Source organism: Plutella xylostella, chromosome 28, assembly GCF_932276165.1.
Source record: "Plutella xylostella chromosome 28, ilPluXylo3.1, whole genome shotgun sequence".
In the NCBI taxonomy this organism is placed as follows: domain Eukaryota; kingdom Metazoa; phylum Arthropoda; class Insecta; order Lepidoptera; family Plutellidae; genus Plutella; species Plutella xylostella.
In genome coordinates this window covers 6,571,699-6,587,945 of record NC_064008.1, presented here as the reverse complement: position 1 = coordinate 6,587,945, position 16,247 = coordinate 6,571,699, and the positions used below count along the sequence as shown (strand labels likewise).

The window sequence follows — 16,247 nt, the reverse complement described above, 5'->3', positions numbered from 1 at the left end:
TAGGTATTATAGCTGAGTGTGCGGTCACTGAGAAAATGTATAGAAAATATAAAGAAATATGCCTAGCTATAAAAATATTAATATTAGCTATAAAAATATTAATATATATTATAGCTAAGTCTGTGACGGGCTTAAGGGGGTAAGATGATTAGTTGGTTAGGTCAAAATAGACTCTCTGTAACTACAAACTAATAATATTAAAAATAACATACGTTCCACCGCTTGCTGAATAATTTTTCGAAATTTCCGGATCTGCAAGCGTCTTATTTTTGTACAACTGTAAACAACAACAGCAAGAGTGATTGAGAGATTGGATAGACTCGAAAATTCGAATGTGCAGCTTAGTATTTGTGGTTATGGTCAAACATTTTTTAGAGAAGCTATCACATCTTCGCAGCATAGTTGCATTAGCACAATACATATTTTGTAAATAAATATGTATTAAAACTAGGTAAACAGTGCAGCGAGCACCGGATTCGATACTATTTTCGAATCTACACGAAGGGTCACTTTTACCAAACGCTAAACGTAAAAAACCAATGTCACTTTTGGAACTAACTTTGCCTTACATTTTGACAGTGACAGTTAAAGATACGCAACGTAAACGGAGGTTTCGAATCCTGTGCTCGCGACTCTGGTTACCTACGTCGATATGCCAGTTTCATACTATTTCAGAAGCAGCAGCGCTTACAAAATCTCCATAGAAAACTATCAGAATTGGTAACATGCGTTCTTTCTGGATAAGACGTAAAGGCTAGTTTAGAATAGCCCTGCTTTATGGTTTGTGGCTGCAAGGAAGGTCGAGGACTGAATAAAGGTAAGCGTCCACCTTTCGGCACCGGACGCAACGGACGCATCGCATTCAGTATTCTTGTTTAAAAATGTTCATTGCCGACGCCGTTTCTTCCGATAAGTTTATGGAAATTCATTTGTACACGTACGACACCGATTGGTGGGCACTTAAGCTGCGTACAGACCGGCCCAACGAACGCCCAATGAACGCCCAACCATGGATATTTATCATAAAAATAATACAGGGCAGATTGCAGCAACGAAGGTCAACGAAACCCGTTCGTTGGCGTTCGTTAGGCCGTGGCTTAAATCGCTAATTTACGGGGACAATTACCATAAAACTCAACGTCAAGAAACAAAAGGAAACGATCACGTAGAGACAGCCAGATATTTACCTGGCTCGAATAATTAACAATAATAAGATAACTACCAAAGGTGTCCAAGATAACAGCCAGTTATCCGAGAGCAGGTTGAAACTTGTCTCAGTTGCGCTTTGTCGTCGCAACCGATCGTGTGTTTCAAGTCTCGCTGCAAGTACTTAAAGTGTTTAAAAGTGTAATTATTTTTAGTTTGCCATGGCTGCCAATTCTTCAGGTTAGTAACAAAGTTAATTAATTTATAATTGACGCAAAAACCAGTACTTTATATGAGATTAAAGCTGTAAGAAGAAAAATACGAATTTATTTTAAATTTTGTAACTTTACTAGAACGGGAAAAAAAAAGTCCCCTTTTTTCCGGTCTAAAATATTTTTTAAATGATTGTGTACTCATTTAGCTTTCTAATAATACCTACAAGAATGTGCGTAGATATGCGTAACTATTATTAAATAATTTTTCTTTGTCATTAGGTAGCGGAGCGGGTGTGACTCGATATGAGTTGTATGAACTTCTTTCGAATCAAACTCTCTTAAATAAAGCGAATACTGTTGCTGTAAGGAAGAATATGGCTGAATATGTTTCTGGAAAGATGGCAAATTACCTAGAAGAAGATATTGTTAAGAAAATATCGCTATTTTCGTTCAAAATTTTATTCTTAGTCGTTGGAAAGCTAGTGGACGAAATAAGAATAATTTTTTAAAACGAAACGAAGATTGGCTTCTACGGGATCTATTCACAACAGAAAGGCAATCACAGAAACATGTTACTAAGGTAACACCCGAGAAGCATGTCCGAACAACAAAGAATTTTGACTCTTCATGCGAAAGAACTAAAAGAAGGCGCACAGAGAGCTTGGTTCTGAGCCATAGTCCTGAAGAACTGGCCTTTGCGACACAAGTAGGATTTGCAAAAAATGGACAGAGAAACGTAGCGCATGTGATAAAAAAAGCCACTCAAGTTAGTCCACGCACATTAAGAGTGTTGAAGAGAACACACACGGGCAAAAGACGTGTTCCTAAGTATACTCCTGAAGAAGCGTTGGCTCTTATAATAGACTTAAAATTGACTAAGTCTCAGTACCTAAAGCTTAGAAAAGGTGCAAAAGAGAGACAGTGTGACCTGTACCCCTCTTATAATGAGGTATTTATGGCCAAACAGGAGTGCTATCCTAAAAACATTATTGTTACGGAAACTAAGGGAGAAGTGAAACTGCAGAGCCTACTTGACCATACTGTGCAAAGATTGGCCACAGTTCAAAGTGATGTTATAACACAAGTCGCTAAAGATCGGAATAATATTACCTTACAAGCGACATACAAATGGGGTTTTGACGGAAGCTCTGGTCATTCTTTATACAAACAAAAATTTGAAGAGAATCCCGGTTCATCAGATTCTGATTTATTTTTGACTTCCATCGTGCCACTGAAGATGATAGTGAAAAATTATGCAGATGAAATCGTTTGGGTGAATCCGCGTTCAGCATCAACCAGATTTTGCATTCCAATTAAGTTCGAATTTAAGAAAGAGACGAAGGAATTAATACAGGAGGAGAATGAATATATGGAAAAGCAAATATTGGAATTGACTCCTACCCGCATATCTATTGGTGACAAATACATTATTATTGAACACATTTTACTGAAAACGATGCTTGATGGAAAAGTAGCTAACACTTTGGCCAAAAACCCATCTACTCAAAGCTGCTGTGAAATGAATGACTTAAACACCATTTTAAAAAGACCTTGCCACACAAGCACCTTTCAATACGGACTGTCTACTTTACACGCCCATATACGTTTATTCGAATGCATTCTACACATTGCGTACAAACTAAAACTCGATGGTGACAAATCAGAGTGGCAGTGTAGAGGAAAAGAAAACAGAGCAAAGTTGGAGGCAAGAAAAAGTGACATAATCACGAAGTTTCGTACCAACACTGGTCTTCTTATAGATACAGTCAAACAAGGCTCAGGGAACACAAACGATGGCAACACTGCCCGGAGGTTTTTTAATGACCCAAAAAAGGCTGCAGAAATAACTAAGGTGGATGAGTCGCTGATTTCCCGTTTTTCAGTCATCTTGCAGGCTATATCTTGTGGATACAAGTTAAGCACTGAGAAGTTCAGAGAATACGCATTAGAGACAGCGAGATTATTTGTGCACTTGTACGATTGGTATAAAATGCCAGCTAGTGTGCATAAAATATTAATACACGGTGCAGACGTAATGGACACTCTTCTCGTTCCAATAGGACAGCTAAGCGAAGAGTCATTGGAAGCGCGACACAAAGAATGCCGTTTCTTTCGAGAGCACAATACTCGAAAAAAGGGTAGAAAAGAGTGTATGGAAGATCTTCTTCATACACTTCTTATATCATCAGATATGATTATATCAAATATTCGACCCTTGCCGAAACGAAATATAAAGAAAATACCACAAGAAGTAATGAGTCTGATAACAATTCCAGTGGTTGAGACACAGACACAGACTGAGAACCAGGAACCCGAGTCTTCACACAGTCTCAGTGTGCATGACGTTCATTCAGATGACGAACAAGAGTCACCAGACAGCGATCAAGACTTCTCAATCTTTGATTTAGACATGTAAAAATACATATTTTATATGTTTGTCGAAATAAATATTTTTGTATGTACTAGCGTTTTTATTATTATTTTTGAGTCCTAAAAATGTAAAAAAAACCTATAGTAATAATTTTTTTATCAACTTAAAACACTTCAATTAAGTGAATATAATGAATAATTAAAATATTAATGTAGTTAAACATAATTATTTTACGTAATGTGAAATGTCCCCGTAAATTCGCTATTTATCCCACTGTGGCCGGTCTGTAAGCAGCTTCACATTATGAAATGAAATGAAATCGTTTATTTTTTTGACGTAGAATATTAGAATTACTTGTCAAAAGTCATAATCTACCACCATTTCACAAAGGCCCCGTCATTAAGAGGAGGAAAGAAATGGCGAAAGAAACTCCTTGAGCATCTTTTCAACTTTTTGCTTAAAACTAATACAATTTTACTTATATCTAGTTAATACAATTTTACTCAAGCATATCCATTTCATTTTTCCAAATGCCTTAGCTGAGGTGGACAAGACCACGCGTTTTTGTCGTTTAGATAATCATTTATACTATAATAAGCTTTTACTACATAATGTCGGTTTTACAAAATTCATTAATGCAGTATGTAGTGTTCACTATTAAACTGATATAAACAGACACGTAACCGAGATATCGGCTCGCAACAATCGCACACGTCTTTCCTCCACCGCGGCCGGTAGGCGACTGCCCCCCGCGCCCCGCGACATGCGTGTGCGATTCTCGAGACGACAGAATGGTCATACACAGATGTAAACACTACACAGTACTCACGGAGCCGGTAAAGTTGACGCCCAGATACTGCAAGTAGCTGGTGTTCTTGTACGTGTGCGAGTAGGCGCGGTACACGTGGCGTTCCGCTATCTTGGTCTGCCACGCGATCATGCCGGCCTGTGACAGTGTTGAAGCGATTAATAATCCATAGGTTTTACTGATATAACGTTTATTTTACATAGAAAATTGAATATTATACAAAATGCGTCTCGTGACGAGTTCAGATCGAATGTGAAAATTCTACAGGCCTCTCTCAGAGGATTCTTTCATTCATTTGTTTTCAGTTTCCGCCGACCGCCACCAGGCGGCGCGGCGCGGCGCTGCAGTCGCGAACAGACAGTATTCGTTAATTCGCTTTTTACGCGGGAAAAGTGTTATACACCCCGACCTTCGATCATATACCATATCCAAGATACCACACTCCATACAAATTCAACGCCCAAAAGTGGACCGCGAGAGTACCAAGACAGATACTTGTTACAAAGAAATAAATACCATTATAATAATATCTCATGTGTCATTTTAAGTACTCTACTTTATTTGCATTGTAATAAGGGTCCGTTTGTATTGAGCATATTAGGCAGATATGGCATTCATTCGTGACTACAAAACGTCCAAGCCGTCCTGTCATATATGTATAGAACATATATATAAGGTCGATAATTGTAGAAAAATATATTTAATATTTTTCTACAATTATCGACCTTACCGAATTCACTAAAGACTTATTTCACCTAGACATCACAGTGAAACAGCGCTTATCAAGAATATAAGCGCTGTTTAATTGCCGGGCCGTTTTTCCTGCGTTGTTGGTGTATCTTGGATATACGAGTAAATATATGATCGAAGACTCTATTATAAGAGGTAAATTCATATTCATAGGTGATAAATTCAAATCTACACCTATGCAGTCGTTGAGTTGTCAGCTCAATTCACCTAACACTATTAATAATTATGGGACGAGAATTGAATACTTTCGTCAACTTTAAATCTACATAGCTTAGAGAGCAGTTTTCAAATTACAGTTTAGAATAAGCCACTCATAAATACAACTGTATAAGCTTTTAAAGTATCAATAGTAAACACTCACATGGAGCCAAATAGTCATAAACCCAATGGTGAGAAGGGCTCCTCTTACTGTCCCAATGCCGGCGAATCTGGGCAACAGGGCCCGCCTGTGCCTCATAAGGAACAATCTGGCTGTGTAACTGAAAATAAATAAATATGTGGGGACATCTCACACACGGCCATCCGACCCCAAACTAGGCAGAACCTGTGTTATGGCGGTCGGACAGCTGATATATTCACACAAATACGTAAAAAGATACATAATTAAATAGATAAAGGACAACCAGACACAAGGCAAACACAAGTGCTCATCACACGAATGTTTGCCCTGGGCGGGATTCGAACCCGCGGCCCCAAGCTTCGGAAGCAGCTTCACTACCGCCTAAGCTATGGTGCCGTCATAAATAAGGTATATACATATTACATCTAACTTGGCTCTTGGCTTTGGAAGAGATCTTCTGGCTATAAGGCGGCCTATTGAGTAATTTATCCTTTGTACAAAATTGTTATTTTGTGTTCTGTGAAATCTATATATTATATATATATATTCTATTCCTTTTCTTTCCCAATTTCTTGAAGTCAATTTGCTAACTTACAGGATATATAAGTTGACTTCATAATAAACAACACACGTTTTTATACATTGCTAAAAAAAAATCTCAGAAACCGTTAAATAAAACATTCTTTGTTGGCTATTAAAAAGTTTGGTTTTGACAAGTAATGAACTGATGAATGATATTGTAGCGCGCTATTGACTAATAGATGGCGTTACCAGTCTTTTAAATGGCTATCAATTTAATATAAGGCGGTATGTAGAAGAAAAGAAGATGAAGGCAACCTTAGTGAGTTTATGCTAAGGAGGCAATGGTAATTTGGGAGATAAATAATTGAGAAATTGTTCTAATCCATATTTACATTCCATTCATATCTACAAAATCTTGCAAAAAGGGTATAGTAAGCCGAAATCTACATGTACAGCATGTTATATCTTAGCCCGAAAATGAAATCAATTTTTTTTGGAATTCTGATTTCATTTTCGGGCATAGATATAACATGCTGCACATGCTGGTTTCGGCTTAGTATACCGTTTTTGCAACACCCTGTATAATAAAAACTGAATCGTCTCCATCCTGTATTAATGTGATTGCATTATAATATTTGTGAGTGTTCCGGATAATAGGGGTAAGTAGTAGTAGTAGTATAACTTTATTATTGTACATAAAACACTTAAAATACTTAACATTTAAGACTTAAAATCTATAATACGATAAGGGCGGCCTTATCGCTAAAAGCGATCTCTTCCAGGCAACCCTACGAGCTAAGAGATTCAATTTTGATTTTATATACGAGTATATATATATATATATATATATATATATATATATATATATATATATATATATATATATATATATATATATTTAATAGGTATCCAATAACATACTTGTAGTCCCAGCAGTTGCACAGTAAACATGGAATGGTAGCCAGCGGAAACACGATGCCAAACGTGACCAAAAACGCAAACTGATCAACTGTGAAGGACAAATAAATATAGATTACAATCTGGGCACACAAAATCTACGAAATCCTTTAACAGATCGGTTAGTAAGGGCCAGTATTTTGATTCGTATACTTAAGGGCTGATTTTTCAATAGTCAGATAAACGTTATCTGAGGAATAAAATAGTTCCTGTCATTGTCACATACAAGCATTCTGACGCGACAGCATCAGAATTATTCCTCAGATAACTTTTATCTGACCATTGAAAAACCAGCCCTTAGTCAATTTAAAAATATTCGTATGCAGCTGTCATGCTTGACACGTCATTTGACTAAGGACTGATTTTTCGATATTCAGATAAAAGTTATCTCTGGAATAATTATGATGCTTTCGCGACTGAATGTTTGTGTTAGGCCGACCCTGTAACGGAACATAGTCCGTCCGTAGCAGACTTATACATTATTACGATATTTATGTATAGATTCATAAAAGATTTATTATAAGCAAAATAAGTTGCGCAATCTTCAATATTAACCCTAGACGATGAATTATATTGCACAATTATCAATAGTGACAGCAACAATTTTATTCCTCAGATGACATAGAAATTGTTGGAACACCCGAAAGATTGCCATAAATAAAATTTCAATTCAATGGACAACATTTCAAAAAACTAAAGCTGCTATAAATCGAAAACCATTTCGAGATTTAGCTCTCAAGGCCACAAAAAAAATGTTTTTGTATTTTTTGGATGTATCATTTTCGAGAAAATCATAAAATAGTAAAAAAGTACTGATGACGTCATGCATCAGGTGCGATGCATTTTGATGATCAAAGCCTATAGATTTAAAAACAAAGTAACTGTCACTTTCATTTTTGATTGACGTTGACGTTTTATCGAGCCGTTGTTGTTTATTTGGGTCATTTTCATAAATTCTGTTATGACACTTTCTGACTATTTTTTTAATTTATCATATAAAATGGTTAGTACTTATTAAGAGATGACCTCTATTTAATATGTCCCAGAGCGTGCCACCACCTACATAGCTGAAAAAATGCTTCTGCTTATTTTTTTACATGATAAGTACCTACTTTGTATCATCAGAAATATCAATGTCATTTGAAAATGACCCATTTGTTGGTTGGCATGTAAACAAAGTTTAAATGTCACTTGTCAGTGTCATTTATGTTTTTTTTTGAGACTAAGGCAATAGACAAAAATAAAAATTGAGCCTAATATGTGATGTCACTTCCGGTTTTAAAATAATTAACTTTAAAGTTAAAAATAACATGCAAAAATTAATGTATATACAAAATAAAAAATACGGGTCCTCTAATTTTTTATAACCTTTCTGAATAGGTAATAAAAATATAGGGTAAAGAAAATGAAATGTTATCCATTCAACATTTATCTGACAGTTGAAAAATCAGCCCTAATGGTCATATAGCTCATTAGAGCCACCCTACTCACAACAACTCCAACTCCGCACCGCCTCGCCTCGCCTCATCATCATCATCATCTCAGCCATAGGACGTCCACTGCTGAACATAGGCCTCCCCCAATGATTTCCACCTTGTCCGATCGGAGGCGGCCCGCATCCAGTGCATCCCCGCGGACTTCACTATATCGTCCGTCCATCTCGCGGGGGGCCGCCCAACGCTGCGCTTGCCGGTACGTGGTCTCCACTCTAGGACTCTTCTGCTCCACCGACCATCAGACCTTCGAGCAATGTATCCGGCCCACTGCCATTTCAGCTTACTGACCTCGCCTCGCCTCGTACGGTTAGTATTCTTCATATGAACTTGTATGAGTATGCGCTCACTACATCAAGTACGCAGCATCACCGCATCGCCTCAGTCGCATGCCCTCCACGCACGGACCACTCGGTGAAAAACAATGATGAAAGAAAAGAGGACTTGACATACCCACCAAAAAGCGTGCATAACTAAACTCTGTGCCAACTAAAATGGCGGCTCTTTTTTCTTTCGTCATTGGATAAAATTGGAACAAGCAAGTCGCTTTGACAACTGAAGTGCTTGTTGGTTTGTTGGTTGCAATGACGATTCTTTCGTCATTGGTTGGTTTGCTGCCAATAAACATGGCGACCGGCCGCAATATTGTCATTTTAGGCAAAGACAAAACTAAACTAAAAAGAGACGACGGTATATTTTTAAGTAACGATGTTAATGCCGGGTCCTCTATTTTTTCTTTCGTCATTGGTGAAAACATGCTGCCTTGCGTTGTAAGCGCGCTGCCCGCGAGTGGTTCACGTGAGGACGATACGTTGGTGATGCGACGCTCCCTCCCTTCATCATCATCACCAGCTAACAATCATCCACTGCTGGACATAGGCCTCTCCCAAGGAGCGCCACATTCGGTCCTCGGCCTTCCTCATCCAGCCACTATCGGCTACCCGCCTAAGGTCGTCAGTCCAGCGGGCAGGACGGCATCCCACACTGCGTTTGCCTGTTCGTGGCCTCCCTTCCGTCATTCCCAGCCTTTCTTTGCCAAGCAGCATGTCGCTCATTTGTTACCATAGGCAATTTCCTATAGACCTTCTGATACGGAGGGGACCGGCCTTTATATTTACTTACTTATATAGTCATATCTATCCATGATCATCTTCTCTGTGAGTGGTGCCAAAAGTAACTCTCTCTCCCATGCCGGGTACTTCGTGCAACACGTCTTATTACAAGTCACGATTCTGCAAACAAAACAAACATTTAAAAGAAACAGATTTTCAACATTTTATTGAGATCTTTAAATTTTATACCCAACACTTTTAATTATTTCTACGAAGTGATAATGGTGATAATAAGTTTTGAAAAAAATTGTTGCTTCAGTATGAATATCAAAAAAATAATTATAATAATAATTAATTATTATTATTATTGACACGCTGCTACGAATTATACTACGCTGCTACGAAATCTGCTACGGGCTACGACGCGACGTAGGCCAGTTACTCCAAAATTATCTTTCTAAAGAGGTGTTATAAAATTTACTTATTATGCATCTTTGTTTTATCGGAACTTTCGGGTCATAAGTTTTAATATTTTCCATACAGATAACGAAAAGAAAAATACCATAAAATGTAGATGTAATATACCTGCTAGCCCACCACAATGAAGGGATAAGGAATTGTTTTATTATCATCACACACAAGTATGCCACCAGTATCTCGTGAAGACAAATGTTGAACGGGCCACAAATGTGGTAGTAGTACTCTATGAAGAGGAATTGACATTTTTCTATCGGAGATCTGTAGCCAATGCCCTGCAAAATTATAATTATATTAGACTAGCTGTTCCCGCGCGCTTCGCTTCGCCTTAAAAAGTTTTCCCGTGGGAATTCCGGGATAAAAAGTAGCCTATGTTTTTTCCCAGGGTCTATACCGTATGTATACCAAATTTCATTCAAATCCGTTCAGTAGTTTTGGCGTGAAAGAGTAACAGACAGACAGACACAGTTACTTTCGCATTTACAATATTAATGGGTAATTTGATAAAGTACAGAGCCGGTACTTCGATAATTTAGCTATTTTTTTTAAATTCTCAAATTAAGGTGGCGCAAAATCCAATTTAAAAAATCCAACATGTGCATTTTTTAAAAATCTTAATACGAATAGGGAATAGGCATAATTTTTTTTAATACTTTTATTGGATAGTTTTACATCACTTTATTATAGTTAAAAAAAAATTCAACGCCAAAATAAGTAATTTAAGGTATTTTAAAGAAAGTTAAAAAATTACACCATCACGACCACTTTGAAATTCCCGTCAGGATGGCGGGCTGGTGTGACGTCATAATCTTTTAATTTCACGGCTCAGAATAATGAGTCCCGTAAGTCGGCATAGATTTTTTGATTTACCTAATCAAGTAATCACAGAGTACTTTTGTATTTTCAACAAACCAATGTTGTCATGGTAACAAACGAAAAAGGAAGTGTATAAAGTGTGATCAGTGGCTGTTTTGTAATGGTAATAAAGTGTGACCAGTGGCTGTTTTGCAATGGGAGCTCGTAAATAGCTACTAGTTATTATGAGCCGTGGAACTAGAAGATTATGACGTCACTCTCAGCCCATAGTGACGGTCATTTTAAAGTGGTCGTATAGGTTGTAAATTTTTAACTTTCTTAAATAACATTTTTTGGCGTTGATTTTTTTTTACTAAGTATTATAAAGTGATGTAAAACTATCGAATAAGAGTATAAAAAAATATATGCATGTTCGGTACCGACGAACACTTTAATAATTGTATGTGGGTAGGTTCTTAATTTGTATGTGGGTAGGTTCTTTTATTTTTGACAGTCTACTCAGTCGTTGGCAGCCTCTCGTCGGGTTATCTGCTCTTGTATTTCGGCGCGGTCTCGATATTCGCAATATTTGTATTTTCGGTTAAATATTACCAGCTACTATTAGGCATTATATTTGTGTATACGATTATAAGTGGACATGTGATTTTGTGTGTGAGAACCTCAAGATTAAAACGGATTACTCAAGCATCGGGAGGGCCCTCCACGCCGAGCTTTGGACCTTGAACCATCACGTGAGCAAAAACCTATATAATATTTATTTTATTAAATATAATATTTATCCAACATTTTGGTAGCAGAGCGTGGTTTTAATACGGCTATATTATTAGGTTTTCGTGTTACGTAAGTTTTTGAGGTTAGCTCAGGGGCGCGATTCACATCTCAACCGAAATATTTGTAAAGCGATACGAACGAGTTACGAGATGAAATCCGCAATGTTTAAAAACGCGATTCATAGCACACATACTTTGATCTCGTTTTCATATCGCTAGTTCGTATTTGGATGGCTTGAGTGAAATGAATGAAACTATATTTTTTTTAATTGCCATGCAAAAATTATAAATATTACCACTAATTGTTTTAAATAATTTTGTTCCTACAATATATTTTGTTCGAATTAGTGTCGATAGCAAGTATCAAGAAACAGCTTTTTAATTCAAAGTTGAAGAAATTCATAACCTGTGGCACTTTTGACAGCCGCCATGTTTTCTCCATAAAAACATTGATTTTCTTTGCTCATTTTCGTGTCAACGTAGTTTTTTTGGAAAATAAGAAGAAAGGAAGTTTAACTTACTTAGAGAAATACGACTGAGACATGTAAGTATCAATGTATTAACCAATTTTTTTTTAAATATAAATGTTACCGGTTGTAGTCAAGAAGGTATTGTAATTTACGATGTATCCAATTTCTGTTTTGAATTGTTTTAGAAACACAAGCAGCAGCCGATGTGCTTGAGTAGCAGAAGGAGCAACTGCGTTGTGAGAGGGCCACGGCTTCAGCCCTCACAATGATAGCTGATTAGCTGAAGTAATGAAGAGACAGGCTGCAGTCAATGAGAGGCTTCTTGAGGAAGGGTTCCTCATATGGAAAAAGGTAGGTTATTCCTAAATGTTTGGCTAAATAATAGAATAGAATTTAACTTCATTGTTACCCCAATAATGTCTTAGGAAAACTGGTGTTGAATATTTATGTTACAGCCTAGTTTTGTTTAGTATCTGTCTGTAATTTTTTAGAACAATATCATACTGAACTTTTCATTTTGTCTTTTCTAGGCTAATGAAAGGAACAATCAAGACCAGACTTAAAGTAAAATAATACGTATGCACGTAGAAAGAATGGGAGAGGATCGGGTGGCTAGGATGGCATACGAAGCGCGACCCGTTGGGCGTAGGCCAGTCGGTCGCCCCAAGTATCGCTGGAGAGATGAGGTGGAGAAGGATCTGCGCGAGCTCAAAGCGGACAACTGGCGAGAACTTGCGCAGAACAGAGAGAAGTGGCGTCTTTTGGTAGCGGAGGCCAAGATCCACTTCGGGTCAACGAGCCATCGAGAGTGAGAGTGAGAGTGACATAATTTATATCGGAATAAGTACAAAATATTTTTGTAGGTATATGTTTTAACTATAAATTGAAAATCCACAGATTTTAGCGGCGACGCAGTTGCGCGACCAGTGAAGCTCTGGCTCCGCGACCGGCGTGGAGCGCGCGGTCAGCGCGGCGCTGCTGCGGCTGCTGCGCGGGAGGATCCCGTCCCTGCGCATGCGCCTAGCCTTCAATGACCTCACGCCTCTCTTCTTCCTCTTCTTCATGCGTCAATTCAAACAGAGGAGCACCTGTGATTACTGATTACCTAAGTTCCTATATACAATAATAGTTTAATAATTGTTAACAAAATATTGTATATATAAGTATTAATAATTACTTATACAAAAGGCTAAAAGCATTTTGTACCAGCCAACCTATAGGAGAGAATATGAGAAAAATAATAAGACTTTAATCTTTGATTGCCATTATCTGTAGCTTTATTAAGTGGTAAAGGGACCTAATTACTACCTATATTTTTTTAAGTATTTGTGATAATTCATAGAATTTATTAGTTCTATCAATAAATAAAATATACATGCATTACAATGTGTTTAATTCATTAACTTACAATTTGCACACTGAGGGAATGTGTATGCTTTCGGTTAAAATATTCTTCCTCATTCTGCGAGGGCCTCAGGCCAAAACCCACACCAATCAAATAAATATCACTAATACAAGCTTACTATAAAGGAAAATTACGAATTCGGTAAAGATGGAAACGTATCTCGTAGGGACGGCTGTCCGGCTGAAAAATGGCTTGAAGATCTTGGAGAGATGCGTACAAGGTCAATTTCACTTTTAGCAGTATTTTCTGAAAACGATCTAACAATTTCACCCTTTTCTTCGCAAGTTTAAAATCGCTAAAACGTCAAAATATGACAGATAAGCGATATCAAAAAGTTCAACAAAAATGACATGAATCGCGTCATTCTCCATTCCGTTCATTCATTTTGCGATCTCGAAACGATCTTACTATGTAGCTTGTTTTTAGTGCCATGTGAATCGCAATTTCATAGCTCGTTCGTAAAAATCTGAAAACGAGATGAAAACGAAGTTGTTTTTTGTGACACGAATCACCCTCCAGGGCGGCGTTATCAATTCGGTTAGCTTCATTGCATATTGTTTACGTAATAATTTTACTTTCGGAATACAGTTTCTATTGTACTAAGTATAGGTATATTTATTTCGGTTCGGTCAATACTTATATTTGTGTTGGTTTTCGTACGGTAGGTACTATGGTAGCTACGGTAGCTAACTACTTAACTTTACGGCTATAATTTGATTATTATTGTAACTCAGATATTCGGTAGGTACAATTACGTCTCACGTTAGTAATTACCATATTGTCTCAGCTCGCTATGGGCGTCGAATCATTTATCTTTTAAGTTAAACATACTTACCTATTTATTAACTAATCGTGCAGTATTGCTGTGGTGAGATTTGGTCGGTGATTTGGTGATTCGACCTGAGAAAGTACCTAGTTACTTTATGTTGAATAATTTACGACTGTAATATTGAAGTGTAGTTAATATTATTGTGAATTTAAATGGCGGTTGGTTTAGTCACTTTGTAACTTCGATTTCTTAGTAACTATAGCTTTTTGATTAAAGATAACTGGTTAATTTCATAGTAAATATTATACTTATAATACGGGATAAAGTTTTATTTGAATAAATTTCAGGAGTTAGTAAATATTGACGTTATAAAGTGAGGTGATATTCATAACCGACCATCGAGTTCGGTATTGTTGCGTTGCTTATTGTTTAAGATTGTAATATGGCTTTGAGAGCATCGTTTTCGGTATTTAAAGTAAAACTTCAATGGCTTATTGACAGTGCTGACTTACTGGATCGACCTGAACATGTCAACCGTGTCTCTGTTCGACTGTTAACGGTTAATACAGAATTTACGAGTTTAGAAGCTTCATATCAACGAATAATTGAACTCGCGGACCCGGAAAATAATTCGGAAAATCAAATTTTAGAAGCGGCACGTAAGGAGTATGTGAGGGCATTAGAAGCTTTTGACAAATTAATGTATGAAAAATTAAAACAACGCCGGAGCACGAGCGGTTCCACGGACGAGTCGGAGCCGCGGTCAGACGGACACAGGTTCGACTCAGAGGCTTTGGTGTCGAGATTACCTACCCTGCAGTTACCTATTTTTACGGGTGATTTGGATCAATGGGTCGGATTTAATAATTTATTTGACAGCTTGGTAGATAATCGTACGGATTTGTCACCCTCACAGAAACTAGCTTATTTAATGTCATGCATTTCTGGTGAGGCTCGCGGGCTAATTCAACATATTAAAATATCGGCTACAGGTTGGATTCGGAGATTTATTCATAATTGTAAAAATAAAAATAATCGGATTTCCAAGCAATGTTTAACGGTGACAGAAAGGAAAGAATCCTTACTTTGTTGGGTCAGTTTGATTCAAAAGAAACATTTCGGTTCGGAAATTGAAGCTCTAGGTAACGGCGAGCAGATCAGAGGCAATTTAAGGAGTCTTACTCCATTCGTAGACTCTCGTGGACTGTTGCGCGTTGGCGGTCGGCTCCAAAATGCGGAGATCGGATTAGAAGCAAAACATCCCTTGCTTCTGCCAAAATCGGGACATTTCGTAAAACTTTTAATTTTGGATTTGCATTTGAAAAATTGTCATGCGGGACCAAATGCTCTTACGGCTATATTACAACGGAATTTTTGGGTACTTTCAGCTAGGAGAGCTGTCAGGAATGTCACTTTTAAGTGCATTCAATGTTACAAATTGAAAGGCCTGACGACTCAGCCATTGATGGGTAATTTGCCTCGTGATCGCGTTACTTCGGCTAGACCTTTTCAAGGTATCGGTACGGATTTTGCTGGACCTTTCCAGGTCAAAACACATAAGTTACGGAATCCGAAAATCACCAAAGCATACTTATGCGTGTTCGTGTGTCTGGCCACAAAATCGGTTCACCTGGAGTTGGTTTCGGAACTATCTACTGAGGCTTTTATTGCCGCCTTGTCTCGGCTTGTGTCAAGGCGCGGCTTGCCCTCCCTTATTCGGTCGGACTGTGGCACTAATTATAAGGGTGCTGATAATTATTTAAGGGAAGTTTATCGTTTTTTGGAACAAAATCAAAATTATATCGGTCATAATATGTCCAAGCGCGGTATTACTTGGATTTTTGATCCTCCAGCTTGTCCATCATGGGGTGGTTTGTTTGAGGCTG

The 16,247-nt window shown here is 37.6% G+C and overlaps 1 protein-coding gene and 1 long non-coding RNA gene across 3 annotated transcripts in view; one reads left to right on the top strand and one right to left on the bottom strand.

Moving 5' to 3' along the window:
- Nucleotides 1-16,247, bottom strand: part of LOC105390555 (anoctamin-4) — a 47,307-nt gene that overhangs the window by 4,573 nt on the left and 26,487 nt on the right. For both annotated transcript variants that reach the window (XM_038111220.2, XM_038111221.2), the window contains 6 exons: nucleotides 10,240-10,406; nucleotides 9,725-9,834; nucleotides 7,074-7,161; nucleotides 5,652-5,769; nucleotides 4,562-4,678; nucleotides 213-277 (listed from right to left, as the gene is read on the bottom strand). In XM_038111220.2, coding sequence (XP_037967148.2) covers nucleotides 213-277; nucleotides 4,562-4,678; nucleotides 5,652-5,769; nucleotides 7,074-7,161; nucleotides 9,725-9,834; nucleotides 10,240-10,406 — 665 coding nt within the window. The remainder of the gene's footprint in view (nucleotides 1-212; nucleotides 278-4,561; nucleotides 4,679-5,651; nucleotides 5,770-7,073; nucleotides 7,162-9,724; nucleotides 9,835-10,239; nucleotides 10,407-16,247) is intronic.
- On the top strand, nucleotides 12,089-13,218 carry LOC125490801. Its single transcript, XR_007267917.1, has 3 exons — nucleotides 12,089-12,261; nucleotides 12,373-12,538; nucleotides 13,085-13,218. It is a non-coding gene; the product is annotated as an uncharacterized LOC125490801 (long non-coding RNA).